The sequence below is a fragment of the Amblyomma americanum genome, chromosome 3 (assembly GCF_052857255.1).
Source record: "Amblyomma americanum isolate KBUSLIRL-KWMA chromosome 3, ASM5285725v1, whole genome shotgun sequence".
Classification (NCBI taxonomy): domain Eukaryota; kingdom Metazoa; phylum Arthropoda; class Arachnida; order Ixodida; family Ixodidae; genus Amblyomma; species Amblyomma americanum.
In genome coordinates, this window is record NC_135499.1 from 126,936,021 (window position 1) to 126,952,933 (window position 16,913).

General features: G+C 44.6%; 1 protein-coding gene across 3 annotated transcripts in view; it reads left to right on the plus strand.

The window, feature by feature from the left end:
* LOC144124890 (metallo-beta-lactamase domain-containing protein 1-like) overlaps positions 1 to 12,294 on the plus strand; it is a 54,882-nt gene extending 42,588 nt beyond the window's left edge. For all 3 annotated transcript variants that reach the window (XM_077657830.1, XM_077657828.1, XM_077657829.1), the window contains exons 5-6: positions 651 to 765; positions 8,383 to 12,294. In XM_077657830.1, coding sequence (XP_077513956.1) covers positions 651 to 765; positions 8,383 to 8,606 — 339 coding nt within the window. In that variant the 3' untranslated portion in view covers positions 8,607 to 12,294. The remainder of the gene's footprint in view (positions 1 to 650; positions 766 to 8,382) is intronic.
* The last annotated feature ends 4,619 nt before the right edge of the window (positions 12,295 to 16,913 follow it).

Consider the following 16,913-nt stretch of genomic DNA (forward strand, 5'->3'; position numbering starts at 1 on the left):
TGCCATTTGAGCAAGAATGTATTGCATTTAGATCTTTTCTGCATTGAGTTGACAGTGGAACTTCAAAATAGAGACTCATTTGCAGTTGTCTTAGTGTAAAGTCCTGCTTTTGTGGTGTAGGGTCTGCTAATGATTGAGTCTTGGCACTCTCTCTGTGATTGAAGCATCCAGGCTCATCAATAGCTAAATAGAACACATTGTCAGTGTCTTCCTTTTTACGGCTTTTAATAAAAAATGACATTTAATTCTGTTGCTAGTGCTGAATGCTGGTTTTTGCTACCTCAGTTTCCACATATATGCATAATGCAAGCTTGTGGAAGAGGAATCTGAAAGTTTGTTGTTTTTCTGAACATTTTCATCCTGAATATAACATCTATGCTTGCAGAGCTCAGGATCGCTAGTGGTGAGCCTGAAAGTTATCCAAAATATTTACTGCCAGTCTTCTTGTGATTTGAAGAATATGCATTGTTTCAGTGTAAATACTTGCAAAAGTTTAGTGATTTAAACAACCTTTAGAGATGTTCCCCAAAGGTTCTTGTTCTATTTTGCTTGCCACGTGTTTTGCAGTTCCAGTACAACTTGCGCTCTTAGGTGCAAATGCATTGCGGCTGTAACAGCTGGCTGTATGGGTCTATTTTCTTTTCCTCTAGAATGAGCCCTATCGGATTGCCACTGATGTCCAGATCATCCCAACACCAGGCCACACCTTGACAGATGTGAGTGTTGTAGTGAAGACTGCAAAGCTTGGCACAGTGGCCATAACAGGTATGTACTGGTCTACTCACCCCGTATGCAAAGGTGTTACACATACAGCATAGACCGCTTATAACGCATACCGTGGGAGTCGGGAAAATCCACATTATAAACGGTACTGCACTGTAACCAAAACATAGCTTTTCCATGCATTCGCATTTTCAGAATGGCCGGCTTACCTTTCAAAGTGCACTTGACAACGCATCAGACGCACAACACTGCAATCACAGGCAACAAACAAGTTTATTTGATCTTTTTGTCGAAGCGTTGTAATTAATGAAAGAACGACGTTATTTTAGTCTGGTGCTGCGACTGAACTGCGTTGCTAATGGCTTCATCTTAAAAAATAGTGAGGCACTTGAGCGCTTGCTCGCTGAGGTTTCTCTGAGCGTAGTAGAGGTGCAGTTTGTTGCAAACCGTCGAGCGCATCTTTGCACAAAACTTCTGCTGCACTTTCACTCACTTCGTCAGGCTCATCCTCGGATAGAGGCTCATCACGACCACGCACCGCTGCCATGATGTCTTCATCTGTGGCGGCTACTTCACACACAATGCCGTCAGGGTCGGTGACGAGCTTATCTTGCGCCGGTCCTTGAAATGCTGAATACAACCGTTCAATGGGTTGAAACCATCATGCCTCAAAATGTTTGCAAGGCACCTGGCCTTGGCTTGCAATATCGAGCCACTCACAGGAATGCCCTGGGCCTGGATCTCACGAAACCGTGCAAACAAAGCGGCGACATCTTCGTACTTCAACACACGAATCCGCTTTCTTTCAAGCAGAGTGGAGTCTTCCTGCAACTGTTGTCACAACTTGTCGCTGTTCTTCCAAACAGTGGGCACAGTAGCATTGGTGACACCGTACTTTTTTGCCACCATAGCCTTTTGCAAACTGCTCTCGACGTGCCTCACAATGCACTGCTTGGTTTCAAGAGCTTGCCGTTTCCTGGCTTTTGGAGGTGCAGACGCCATCGGAACTAAAAACAGCCGAGGCTGGTAGACCTGCTCACGTTGTAAGCTGACTTGCCTACGTTGTCAACGTTTCGCTACATGCGACGACGCATATTGTGCTCATGGGCTCAGGAGTGACAAGACACTGCCGCACACGCGCGTGGTACGAACAGCGCTTGCAGCGTCATGCCATGTGACTGCGGCCACCGCTCCAGCATGCTCGTCTGGCCGTGCCATCACGTGCTTCCCAGTTTTGTCCAATCAGTGTGCCCAACGGAGGTGCATCAGAGAGTGAGAGGAAAAACGCCCGCTTTGGGACTTTCTACTATCCTCTCCTGCCTTCAGCCTTGCGTTGAACCACGCTGACAACACTGCCCCGCCCCGCCTGTTCTCTTGTCAATCTGGGAAGCATGCTGCTCGTGCCCGGTTGTACCCACGGGCCCGCGCCGGTACGCGGGCCCCCAGGCTTTCAAGAAATTGCACTATACATGCTCTTTGGCTACGCACTGCCGCATATTAAGCGGTACGCCAATACATTGAACTCCATGGGAAGCAAAGCACTTGTCACAAACAGCTGCATACAATGTGGTCCCGCATTACAGGCGGTTACGTTATAAATGGTCTGAGCTGCACTGTGATTTAAAATGCAATGGAGCTGCACCTCTGTGAGTGCTGCGTGAAAATGGTGCAGTACCTTTGGTGTTTTGTGACTGAACTGACTGTTATTGTGGTTGCAGTCGCTCTGTGACTGAATTTCAGCATGGTGGTCATCCATTTGTTGTGTTACTAAACGAGGTAAAAGAAGAATCACAGCCATTGATGTAGGGCATGTTACTGGCAACGTGTACAATTTCTGCCTATTAAATAATGAAGCTGATAAAATTGCTCAACTTTATTTTTATGTTTATTACAAATGTAGTGCTTTTCTTCTTCAGTGCACTCCTTTTTCGCACTCATGCACCAATGCAGTCTTTTGTTTTCCATTAATTGGAGGCATGGGGCAGATCAGGTTTTGTCAGCTGCTTCAGTACGTTTGCTGTTTTCTTTTTCAGTGCCTCAGGTGACTGAAAATGTGTTTCTTTAAAGCAAGACTAAGGGTATGATAAGGGTATGATGTGATGGCTTTAGTGGGTTAGTGCCCATACATGCAGAATTGGCAATGGCAGTGCCTGCCATTGCAGTGCAACCCAGGTTGCTCTTTGCGGGCAACCTCTCATGACCATTAAGCTAGAAAAGATCAATAAACTAAATACAAGTGTTGCCACCACCAGTCGATTTTGCAAGCAAGATACCTTTGTCAACACCAGTGTTTTGGGTGAATATCTCAGAGGCTACGCTGCGTCACCATTCACTTCAAAACAGTGGTAACCCGTTCTTTCGGCAAGGACGTTGCAAGTTTGAATCAAGTGGTGGGAAAATTTTTAAATCCGATGCTCTTGCCAATAAGTGCATCTTTTGCTGCTGGACAAACATCAACATAGTGAGAAAGAACCTGAGAATCAGTTTTTACTGAGAACAGTAATTTGATGGAGTTGTCCTCAGTGCAGTATTTCACTTTAGAGAAATGAAAAAAAAAGTGTCACATAGCGCCAAATCTGGCGAATATGGAGGATCTTCAAGTGTAGCAATGCGGTTGATGGCCAAAAAGTGCTGAACATAAGTGGCTGTGTGAGCAGGTCTTGACGAAGAATGAAACCTTTTTTGTGTGATGTTTTCTTTCTATTTCTCTCCGCTTGGTCCAAGCTTCCTTATAATTATGCTTGCTGACACTTTTACCTTTTGAAACCCATTCCTCCAATAATACTCCCTAGATGTAAAAAAAGAAACAGAATATAACTGAATTTGGGCTTGCTTTGACATATTTTTCTAATTTTTCCTGATGACAACGTTTTCCGGTGCATGGATTGTCTTTTCCATCTCAGGTTATATCGTAGGATCCAGGTTCCATTATAGGCGATGATTTGTTTAAAAAGGGTTGGGTCCACTTCAAGTTGTTGCAGAATGGCGATGCAAATCTTGCTGCAACACGGCAATCACACTTCAACTTTCTCTTCGCTACACTACCCTCTTTCTGCTGTGGTGCGAGAACCATAGGGGGACCGTCTTGGCACAAACTTTCTTCATGTTGAGATCTTTGCGCAAAATTTTCCATGCCATTGCTTTGTCAATGTTGACAGCTTCACCTACCATTCTGATGCTCACTTGGCAGTCTTTCCAAACAATCTATCCAATTCTTTCCATACTTTCTTTGGTTCCTGAAGTGGAATTTCATCAAGGATGTTCATCTTTTTCATGTTCTCACATCCTTCTCTGAATGTTTTGTGTCACTCAAAAACACACACGCGAGACATACAGGCTTTCCCATAAGCTTTCACTAAAGATTAGCAATTTTGCTGGCACACGACAGATGGCACAACTTCTTCCTACAACTGACAGTCAGCTGAACAGCCGAGGGTACTGCTGTCTGTCGTGCAGGTTCACACATGTTCAAGGTCACTCCTCAAGCATTAAATGTTTTTAGCATACCAGACCCCTCCTGCACATGCACAGTGGCATTGGTGGGGTCAGGGGGAGTCACTGCGCGTGTGCAGGAGGGGTCCGGTAAACCGGTATACGTCTCTGGTATGCTCAAAACGTCTGTTGGCACTTAGTTTTTTTCTGCTCGCTCTTAGAGATAGAAATACAGTCCCATTACTTAGTAGGCAATCCTTGTATGCACGCATCCTAGCATCTGTTTTGTGGACATGCTTTTACTATATTACAAAAAAGCTGTTTTGGCTGGGGAATGTGCTTATAATTCACTTAAAATCAGCTTGTTAAAAGTTTGGTGGAATACTTTGCTTGTTGCAACATTCCTAGTGTACTGACGTAACTTTACAGGCTTCATAATATGTGAACATTGCAGCAGCAGGCACCTGTGACTTTTGTGCTGACTGAAATTGCTTGGTGTCTACTTGTCTTGAAAGAATTCAATGACCTAGCTGGCAGAGCGGCTCAGTGGTTTTGCGCTCGGCTGCTGTCCCAAAAAGACGCGGGTTTGATCCTGGCCACACGGCGGTCGAATTTTGATGAAGGTGAAATTCTTGAGGCCCGTGTACTGTGTGATGTCAGTGCACGCTAAAGAACCCCAGGTGGTCCAAATTTCCTGAGCTCTTTACTTTGTCCCTCACAGTTTGAGTTGCTGTGGGACATTAAACCTCCGTAAAGCATAAACCAATTCAGTGACCTGGATGCAGTTCATGATGTTCAAGTTACTGGTAGAGATACAGCAAAACCTCATTAATTGCAACTCATTGGAACCGCGAAATTCGCAGTAACCAGGTTTTCAGACTAACTGACCACAGAAAAAAAAAAAATGGACCCAGGCAAAAATTTTGTTGCAGGAGCATGCTACCCCTTTACTGTACGAACTTCGCGATTACCGCACATTGCCACATAAAAGTCCACTGTCTAGCTTGTAGCTTGTAAAGTTGACTCATAAGTCGACTGCATACACCCCCCTGCATGCTTCGTCCTGCCGCATTTTATTTTGTAGTTGTAGTTTCCTGAAGGATGGCATCGTGGAATGCACGCCACTCAAAGCAACAAACGTGTAACAGTGTAGCCACAGACAGCAGTCTGAAACCAATGAAGATCAAAAGTGAAAAAATGGCATTCCACCCTGCCTTCACAGTCGCATGCCGCCCGACTGACTTGTGGCAAAGTGAACTGCAGACGGTCGTGTAGTTTCGGATTCCGTCATGACACATGCCCTGGTGATTCTCGGAATCGAAAGTTTGCCCTCGTACTACCTACCCCTCGTCCGAGGAAGCGACCGCCTCCGCTAATGAGCAGGGTAAACGGCGCTCAGTTGGAATGTTCTTCAGCGGTACCAATTTGCATACTAATGAAAACGTTTTTTTGAGGCATGGAGTTCCATGCGTCCTGCCGGAAACAGGTACTGACGTGGGGCGCGTACTACTTGGTGCTCATCCAAAACTACCTTAGACCCCGCAAATAGGTCAGCTCCGCGTATCAGTTGAGTCCAAATTTTAGGATGGTTGTTTTTTAAATTTTTTTAAGCAAGGCCGACCTAACCCTCTAAGAAACAGCGCAGACTGGCATTTTGCACAGTCAACCTGTCTCGGGCACGTAGCAAGAATGGTCACGTCACGAGACATGCACTGACGCTGTTAGAGGTATGAGGTGCTTTGATGCAAGCACCTCCGCTAGACGCTGCCTTGACCACTGCCAGGCTGGAGAGGAGCGACGAGCGCGCACACCGCCATCTCCAGTCTGGCCGCACCTTGATGTAGCGCTGTGAACAAGTTAATTTGAAACTGGTATCCACGCCTGCATTGCAGTGTAGCACATCTCTGCAGGCACGTGCTTCGGCGGCTTGCAAGCTGCACCGATTGGTTTTTGGGCTGAGAGCACTAGGGTTGAGGTGCTTTGCATATTGTGCATCGGCATTACAACTTGGCTTCGCTCTGCAGCGCCACTTCGCAGCTCTGTGGGGCCGGCGCTTCACAAGTTTGTGGTGAAATTGAGATCAGACATCTTCGCACAGCACCTCAGATCTTCGAATTAAACAGGCTGGCGCACGCCGCCGCTTCGAAATATACGGTCAGATTTGCATTATAATTTATGGGCCGCAGAATTTCTTCAAATTATCCAGGATTTAAAATTATGCGAGTTCGAATTATCGAGGTTTTACTGTACGTTCATGCAGTGCATACAAGAATACATGTTGGCACGTTAGAATGCTTGGCAAGTTTAACTTGTGACAAAATGTACAGTTAGCAGACAGAACAGAATGGTGGGGTGGGCTTGTAGTGGACGGTTAACTGGTTAACACGTTCACTGTGGCAGCAATTTTCGGGGCCCTAATCCCTGTGTGTCGTGGCCACCGTTGAACCACCCATAGATATTCTTGGGTGTGGCGTGACCCACCAGTGAGCCTCCGCCAAAATCAGCTTAGTAGAACTGAAAGTAGATAGCGATAGCAACCTGGTATGTGTTTTCTGCAGGTTCTTTGAAAAATCTGAGCGTCCCAACGCCGATATAGCGTCACTCGGTATTTGTGTCACACAGCAAAAATACACGATGTGACCCATCGGTGGCCCACGACGCAGTGAACTTGTTAAAGAGGGGCTTAGGAATGTCACCAAGAAGGCTGCCCAGAATGGAGTCTTTCCAGATGCAATGAAGAAGTTCCTTCTGGAATGTTGGACATTCACTGTGTCCTTACTGGCATTTAAGGAAATAATGAGGCTGTTTTCAGTGCTAGCGCCATTCACCACATTTCAGCATTACCTGTCTGTCTGTCTGTATCTCGTTTTGTGGCAGGCCGCTCACCTGCTCACCGTATCAGGCAGCAGCCCATTTAATCATGAGAGGCTGCTCGGGAAGAGCAACTTGGGTTGCAACCCAACCCAAGCGGCCGAAGTCCCAGCAATGGCAACACCTGCAATAGCACCTGCCTTTTGCCACTGCTCACCTGCCCACCTGGTGGCTTACTTGCCAAGGTGTAGCCAGTAGGCAGGTGAGCAGTGGCACAAGGCAGGTGCTTTGGCAGGTGATGTTGCCATCTCTTTTTTTCACTTTTATTTATTTATTTATTTATTTATTTATTTACATTACCTCTCAGGGCCAGTGGCATTACAGAGGGGGAGTGGTAAATATACAGAAAACAGGGAGAGAATACAGTTGTTCACATGATTGTTTAATAGCATCTGAATATATACAATGTTAGCTAGTGCTACGTGGAACTGCTCATAATTTAGAATGCCAGCAACTTCTGCAGGAAGGTGGTTCCAGTCACATGAGGTTCGCAGCATGAATGACTGCGAGAAGCATTTCATGTTGCATGACATAATTCGGACTGTGATTTTGATCAATGTAGTGGGATACATAAATTGGCTGGGGGATGAGGTGATCACATGAGTGGGATGATGATACAGCTTGTGGAACAAGGTGATGCGAAACACATTTCTATGCAATGTCAGTGTTAGGAGGCAGAGATTAGACTTTATAGTAGTTATACTCACTGTGCGGTTGTAGTTAGCAAGGATGACATGTACAGAGTTATTTTGCGCCATCTCAAGATCATTAATTAAGTTTTCATGAGCAGGGTCTTATGCTGCAGCCGTGGCCTCGTGCTTGAGTGCTCGCCTCAGCTACGGGAGGTCGAGGGTTCGATTCCTGCAGCCGTCGGTCTACCCAGCTGGTCAATCCAATGGGAACATGCGTGGCCCCCGGCCTAGCGCTCAGCCTCCAGGGGTGCACCGCTTGGGAAGGACAGCCTGCGCCTCAAAATTCCTGTCAAATGTGGGCAAAAAAACAACTCCCAGCTTTAAAAACCTGCAGTCAAAACTTGCGCCTTGTGCCCGTTACAAAAAACCTACTGAACACAACGTTCATGAAACGATCAACTTCTCAAGCCTCAAGAGAGATGTGCCGTAGCACTCTCCGCTCACCTACCCCCTTCGAGCATAGCGCAGCGGTATTTGCTCACTATTGTTGTGGCTGGCTCACATGCATCACACCATGAAAGAACACACACCAACAACCACCTTGACCTAGCAGAGCAGCGCAGCACCAAAACACGTCATGCTAGCCCACATATCCACATTTGGCCTAATTACCCAAATTAACTGACATTTATTTTTTTGTATTTCCTAACCCAATCCATTCCAGGCGATCTGTTTGAGAAGGAGGAGGACATTGAAAACCCCAAGCTGTGGAAGGAAACCGGGGGGAGTGAGGACCCACAGCAGCAGTGCAAGAGTCGGCAGATGATCCTGGACGTAGCGGACTACATCATCCCTGGCCATGGGCCCATGTTCAAGGTCACTGACGAGATGCGGGACAAGCATGCAGGTCTCTTCGAATGCCACAGTGCTGCTGAGGATGGCGATTGATGCTTGTTTCATCTAGGACATAGCAGCCAGGCCTGTGTTCCACATTAGTTTACAGATATTATTTACATTACCTCGGTAAACTGTCTGTGATGGTAATGGCTGTAAAGCAGCAGGCATTGATTCAGGCAGGAGTGCGAGCTTATCTTGTGTGCACCTTTACTCACTGAGTGGCTTTTATAACTGTGCTCACTCAACATTGTGCCCTGCCTTCTTTCTCTGGGCAGTATTACTAGAATAGTTCTGCGACTGAGTGACAATTTCTTGACCTGACTTTACACATTAGAAGAGCTAGAATGAAAACATACCGTATTTACTCGAATCTAGGCTGGCCTCGATTCTAAGCCAACACCTCAAAGGTTAAGGCCAAATTAAAACAAAAAAACTTTTTCTCAAATGTAGGCCGTCCGAGAAAACAATTGAGATGACATATATTAGTGTGGGCAGAGGAAAAAAAAAAAGAAAAATAATGTTGCCCAGCCCGCACCACCAATGGCACAATGGGCTAATTGAGAATGACATATATTAGTGTGGGCAGAGAAAAAGAAAGAAAAATAATGTTGCCCAGGCCGCAAAAATGGAGAATGACAGCAGGAACAGCATGAAAACGGCATTTATTTCCACGAACCTACTTCCGCTCACGCGTCCTTGTCATCGCTGACCTGCTTATCACATGCCCACGCCACCGCACGAAGAGGAAATGAGGTAAAAATTGCTGCCAATGCTCGTGTGTGCTTTTATCGGCACAGGCTACGAATAGTAAAGGCTACAGAGCCGTCTCCTGTGGCCTTTACACGGAAGCACCACCTGCGTGCTGCTTTTTTTGTTTTTAAACGTTGTCATCTTGTTTTATTAATATACAACGACAAAATCCTCGAATCTAAGTGAACCTAAGAATTTCATATGCCGTGTTTTTAAAAAAACAATCGGCCAAGATACGAATAAATACGGTAGCGGGGAGTACCTTTTGCCTGCCCGAGAACAAACAGGAAACTGACGTAACCAACAAGTGCAGTTTTTTAACGTATTGAAAGGCCAAACTAGTGTGATTCACTTCCTAAACAAAAAGTGATATTGCCTTGTGGCCTTAGTGTTTCACGTCTGTTCATTTTTGCAGCAAAAAAATGTGTTTACCTACCGACATAGCAATGGCTTGAGAAATCTTGCCAACTAAAGTTATTACTGATTGAATCTTATTCTTGGACATCTTGCTCTCACATGTATATCCTTGGACATCTTGCTCTCACTTGTAAGCAGGTTTCTAAAGTTTGCTCTGAAAATAGGACATGTTCTCTAAAACATGATCTCTAGCAGTTTATGCACTAACATCAGGTACCATGTACTGGTATCTTATTGCCCTGTGCCATGATTTTTTTTTAAAGATTAATCAAGGGTGATGCACTGAAAATATGTTCCATGAACTCTACCTCTTGAGATGTTTTGTTCGTCTAAAATTGCTGGTGCATTTTTTTTTGCACAGTTTATGCAGCCATGTCATTTAGTTCTCTGTGTGTGCCCAATGTTTCCATGTAGGCCTGTCTTGAATTTAAAATGCTAATGGTGAATTCATTGCTATTGCTGCTAAATGCTTTGGTACCCTAATCACTATCGCAGGTGCCTTTAACTTGGCAAATTCTTTGTAGGATTTCCCTAGCTCATTACTGGTGAAGGGAGGACTGCTGCTCAGGAGCAAAGCTAATGCAAGAGCTTATATAGACTCTACTTATATAGATTCTACTCATACAGTGACATATTCTATTTATATTTCACATTTCCTTGCTCTTTAAAAAATTTTATGCTTGGATCGGCCTCATGTTTTTTTTTTTTGATGAACTCATCTTTGATATGCATGAGTGTTTACTCCAGAATCCTTATGTTTAGTGTGCATGTGTTCGTTAAGGTCACTGGTGTTTTGTTGGCTTTCTTTGGCTTGGCAGGGTGGACATTTTACTGTCTGCTCAATACACATTGCTCCTTCCTTTGAGATCTCATCACTAGTCTTTCCAGTTTTCTTTAACATTTATTTGATTATCTTTACATGTGACATCTTTTTTTTTTTACTTTTCCTATGTATGCCAGCATTTTGTTGTCGAGCGCCCTGAAACATGATGTTCGTTTACAGTAGAGAGTCGCAGCTGAATCAAAGTCTTGAGTCAGCTTTAACACTTTTTCTATATTTGTCACCTTTCACTTTTCTTGCCTCCTGCTTTCTCCTGGTCTTCTTGAAACAGTCTGTACCAGATCCCAGCCTCTTTGCTGTTTTCTCTAATGCCTTGTGTTTTTCGAATGCTTGCTGCTCATATTTCATATTATAAGGACGATGGCATTCCATTTTCATAGCAATAATGCAGGGAATACCTGCTAGAAATCTGCTTCTTTTTTTACTTTCTTTGCATTTTTGGACCTTTCACTCTTGTCAGATGAACTAGCATCCATAAGTTACCATGCATCAAACTACTTGCCACTCATATAGGTATTTCGCTTCATGTGTTACTGTGTGCTGATGCTGATTGTATGTTGGTCATATGGTAGAGCACTGAGCTCATTGTGTACCAGCACTACTCAGATCTTCCCAGTTGTTGGGAATTACACGAGGCTCATGTTGGTGCATGAAAAAGTAGAGATTGAAGGCCTTTGTGCTTTGATAGCATTGAATGTTGCAGCAGCGGGAAAGCTAGTCCTTGTTTCATTTGTGAAGATTGTCTGAGTCTTGCAGAAGTAATGGTGTGCATTTGTGTGACCGCAGCCGATGGCTGATGTCAGTGGAAGGTGTAGGTGTGTGTCATATATTTGGAGCGTAAACTGAGTCTCAGTTTTTGTCCAGATAACATATCTCCAGCAGCTATGAGCCTGCAAAAACATAGGAGCTTGGTATGCGGCACATCGAAGTGCCATGAAATAATTCAGTGGCGTCTTAGACATCCTTTTTTTTTTCTTTTAAGTTGGTGCAATATAGTAATGAGGTTCTACCTGCTTAGCAATACAATCGATGCTCTGCCTTATTTGGTGTGGGTAGTGTGCCCTGTTATTCGCAGCAGCAAGGTGTGCACAGTTTGGTTTGCTAAAAAATGAGGCTTCAGTGTGAGCTACTGTGTGCAGCAAAGTGATCTGAAAGTTGTGTGAGTTGAATATCAGCAGGGAGCACTTGAATGCTTATCATACATGCTGTTACCACTCCTGCATTACTCATTAGAGTGATGTCAGAAGTACTTGCTGCATCCTGCTTTTCATTCTGCATTGTAGACTAGTGGAGGATATATTCGTCCAGTGAAGCTCTCTTGCCACGTGTAGGTGTGAGACTTAGTAAAGTGCAGATTTCTTTGCAATGTCTTACTCGTTAACTAGGTTAAGGTACTGCAGTCATTAAACCACTAAATAAGTGCCACTAGTACTTCTCAGTACAAGTACAGCATTGCATTTTACCGTACATTGAGGGAAGTGGTTTGATGAACATCCTTTTCGACACTTGGGAACTCGCTTGTTTACAAAGTGGATTTTATGAAAGGTTTTTTGGAACTGCACAAGAGATTTGCAAGTATTTTTGCATTTTTCTAGAGTTTTGTATCGGCGTTTTGCAAAAGGAATGAATATGCAAGCAACTTGCATGCTTAGGCGACACTTGATGTCATCTTTGAGTCATTGTGCTCTATGATTGTAGCTAGTCTTGTATGCTGAATAAATACTAAGAAAAGTGAAGGCCGTGCTAAACCTTTTTTTCTCTCCTATCAGTGCTGTGCACTTCAGGGTATGGGTATTTGATGGTATGAAGTGTGAAGATGGGCTGCATTTGCTTATTTGTACCAGAAAACTAAGACCCATTTGTTGCAACCCCGCCAGCAACATATCTTAATTTTATTTATTGAGCAAACTATTTTCTGTTTCAACCAAAACAGCCCTGTGCAAGCAGGAGTAATTGAAGTATCTCAAATGTAAGCATTTCATATAACTCTTTGAAACTATTGGTTTTGTTCTTTTCTCTAGTTCTTTTTGCGCTGGTGGCCGAACTTCTTGCAAAGGCCGGAGGAAGGGATGCTTAGCGTGCTGTCGGGCGCAAAAAACAACAGCTGAATGTGGCCACATAAAGCACTGAAAGCAACGACAGGCAACATAGCATGCTGTTTAGCTGGAAGAAAAGGAACTGCTGATGGCAGCGGCTCATAAAGCTAAAAAGCAACTAAGGAGACTCATTTAAAGTGTGTGGCTAGCACCATCTTGTAATAGACATCTTAGAAGAAGACAGAGCATTTGGTTTTAACATCTTTCAGAGTGCTGGGAATTTATTTTTTTTCTGATAGTGCTCTTTGGACGCAAATTTCAGCTTTAGAAGCAGTTGGTTTTGGTGCCCACTTCACTGCGGTTATGGAATAACTTGCACTGTAAACGTTGCAACAGAGCCATTTTAATTGCAGTTTCTTCTCAAGAGAGGTCCAAATCTTGAGCAGCTGAAAATTTTTCTTTATGTGAAAAACTTGGAACATTCAGGCATGTGCAGTGCCTAGTTGCATTTCTGCACTTCAGAAACTTAGGACCTGCGTGATGGGTTTGGTTTAGCAGCATCGGGAAGTCTGTCTCACATTGCAGTACATTGTTTTTCTGTCAGTTTCTGTTCTTTGTATTTTATGCCCCAACCCAGCAATAGCCTCGGCAATGAGGCAGGCTAGCAGTATGCAATAAAAATAAAAATGGCGTCATTCACACTCTTATAGACGCATTGGGGATGGTGCTATGGTTGGTTTTTCCCTCACCCCTATCTGGGCAACACAGCCTGTGCTATGATCTGTTCGATAAACACTTTCCAGTCGGTGTAACATTTGTTTTTACGCTACCTTTCTGGTACAGTACCTGTGGTTTAAGCAGCCGAATCCGTCACATAAAAGATTTCTTGCTACCTTTGGTGTATCTGTGCAACATGGGGAATGATGGCAGCTGCTGACAATTCACAATCTACGCTCTTATTTTTATCATATTCAAGCACAGTCTTAGGTTCTAGGATTGGTTGTTTATTTCCGCACCCCTCATATTTGTAGTATCGCGGGCCATTGATAGCACTGCAATTCTTACGTCCCCATGTCATGTTAGCATTGAAAAGAAGCATCGAGAGAAAAATTCATTCGTCGAAACTACTTGCAATATTAGTGGACGTTATGCAGGAATTGGGGACTGCACCCGGTCAGTGCCACTAAGCCTAGAAGTCTATCACGTTCTGTTCTCTAGACACTCAGTCATTCTCTTTCTTTCTTGCATCACATATGATGTCAGCGTGTCATTTTTGAATGTTCAAAGCCATGCGCCACGTAGTGGCTGCCAAGAGAACTAGAAGTGCTGGTGCCGAATTCGTGGTAATGAAAAGTACCGTCATCTTGCATATAAGCAGGGGTTGGTCTCCTCGGCTTTTATTACTGAAAATTCTTCTGACTTTACGGTGTTTACTTCAGAATGCAGTTTTCGGTCCTGTTTGGAGAATATTTTTTCTACGGACGAATCAGGTTCAGTTTTTTTTTTCCGGTGATATATATATATATATATATATATATATATATATATATATATATATATATATATATATATATATATATGGTGATATATTGTGTGGTCAAATTAAGTCAGCTAGAATTTCTCTTCACCTTTTTGTCAGCCCGATCATTTGATTTGCCAGTAATTAGCACAGAAACGATCTTAGAGCTGTGCTCGTAGGAAAAAGCGCCATCGCCAATAAAAAAGGAAACGAAGGAACCGTAAGACAAATGCAAATGGGAGTTGATTTTTTTGGGTTTCTGCACTGGGTGGAATGAGAGGTCAGGCCGCATGTGGTATGCACGTTGACGACAGCGACGAACTGCCTCTCAAACGTCGAGATAGCTAGACCGTGACACTTCTGGTGCTTGAGCACGGCTTCGCGTCATTGTCCTTACGTGCAGAGGAGGTCAAGGAGCTTAATTGAGTGAGCTAACAAGGACAATGTACAGCACATTTTACTTACAAATCGACCAAGGCGGTCGCTATCATGCAAAGTAATCGGGTATGTTAGGCCAGAGTTCACTCCTTACAAGCCCTGTCAGCCTGACCGACCTAAACTAGCGCAGAGCCAAAAAGCCACCTTACCAATAGCAGGCCGGTCGGTGCCCACGAGGTAGTTTACTCGCGAGCATCGCGTGCATATTATGAAGACATTTACACAGAGTTACAGTAAAAATCACACTTTCAAAACAACAGCGCCAACCCAACAAGAACCAACATGCAGCCGTTAATACGCACACCGCTCTGTACGCGCTCATTTCTTTAGTTTTCAACTAGGGAACACCTGGTCCTCATCACATGGCGTGCTACTGAACTTCCACATTTCACGCCCCTCTCCAAGCACGAGGAGTCCGCGTGTCAGCTAAACGTTTCAGGTAGGTAGTGACCTTCCAAAGCTTTGACGTTTCTCAGTAGCCTAATCGTCATTCTTGCTGTTTAGAGCGTTTGTTTTCAAACAAGCACATTAGAACGGCATTGGGTGGGAGCTAACGATGATTGTGCTGGCTGCTTTATGGCCCTCTGCACAACAACCTGCCGACTCGATTGATGGAGCCGCCCAGTTTGCAGAGGAGTGTAAAGTAGCGGAGTAATACCTCGGAATGCACAAATGTGCGCTGCTTAATGTGGTGATTTTCGCTTTTGTCTGAGTGTAATGCCCATCATCACCCAGCATACTGTCCTTTTTGGTTAAAACCGAATTTAGAAAACTCAATTCGGTGCACGCTTATCGTTTTTTTTTTTTCGGTTTAAACTGAAAAGTCCAACTAACAAAACAAGAGCATTTCAGCATTGCCATCTCTTTTTACTTCTTTAAAGCAAATATTTTTCTGTTGACCGGCGATTCGCCCGCTTTGGAAGTGATTGGGCTAAATTCTCGGCAACCAGCGCAGACATATAAGAGCTATATAAGTAGGTGTTTACTCCGAATGATAGCTGCATATGCAGCGATGTAGCTGGCGCCGGAAGCATGGTTATGGTGGAAGCCATAAAAAAAGAAATTGATAGATGTTACTACTCTAATGCAGATTTCTGCAGCAGCATACACCCCATGATGTGGCTGGAAAGTTTTATCTAAGCGGTGGCGTATTTGTGTGAATGTACACCGGATTACCAGATGCTCTGCATGTGGAATGGCAGGTGTATGCCCAATCTGGCCATGGAGAAAGCACTCTGCTACCCTGTTTATACGTCTACGGGTGGTTATCTCTGCTATGCTAAAGCTCTGTTGGTGTCTAGGCAGCACGCTGTCGCTGGAGTGCAACAGCCGACGGAGTCCTGGACTGAGGACACCGCCCAGGATGGCGGCCAACTACTGGCTGATCTAACAATTACTGAATAAAAGTTTTCTCCACCTCTTCTCGCATAGACATACAATCACGGACAAAAGTTTGCGGGATGCGAATTCATGGAAAAAAAATATCTCTGCTTTGCGTTGCTAGCCAGTCAGATATGGTATTCTTGTAGCAGATGGAGCACGGCTGTCTCATCGCGCTTTATGCATTTCATTCACCTGCTGTGCCTAACCACGCCGCAATCATTTTTTATTTTCCGCGAATCCACATCCCGCAAACCTTTTGGCCATGACTGTACATGGCGGAGTCTATAGTCTGTACATGGCGGAGTTGGCAAAGCTCGCGCCCTGGAAGCGCCGTTGCCACGCGCACCAGTTTTCCCTTCCACATTCCCCTCTCCTGCCCTGTACGCAGCGCAACGGCGGCTTACACGACCTCGACCTTGGGAGTTGAGGCACTAATGGCTGTCGCTGTAAAAATTAGTCTCGAACGGACAATTTTCGCGATTGTTCGCACAGTTGGCGGTGAGAGTTTGCGTGGCTCACGTCGAGGATTGGACACAGTGCAAAAGACGTGAGCAGTAAACGCCCAAGTTTCGAGACCAGGCCTGGACACTCGCGCAAAGCGGTTTGCTAAGCACACTTGTATTGCACTCGGCACCGGACGGTTATCGCACAAGATAACTTCGCTAGGGCCACCAAGGTGGCGCCACTATCGGTCTTTTCGGGCTATTTTGAGCGCTCTTTTTTTTTTTTTAGTGTAAGCCACGGTATCTCTTACAATGCATGAGAAGATTGTTTGTGTCATCGCATGTAACAAGCATTGCCTATTAAACTTACATTCTTTGAGGATCGCGATTTCGTAGAGAAACCGGTGCAGAATCCGCGGTGGAGGGGCGATCGCTGTTCCGACTACCCAGATATATTCGCTTTTATTTCAAAGTGACTCTGGACTGGATTGGATGTGGGGCTTTAAAGTCCTGATGGACGCCGTAGTGGAG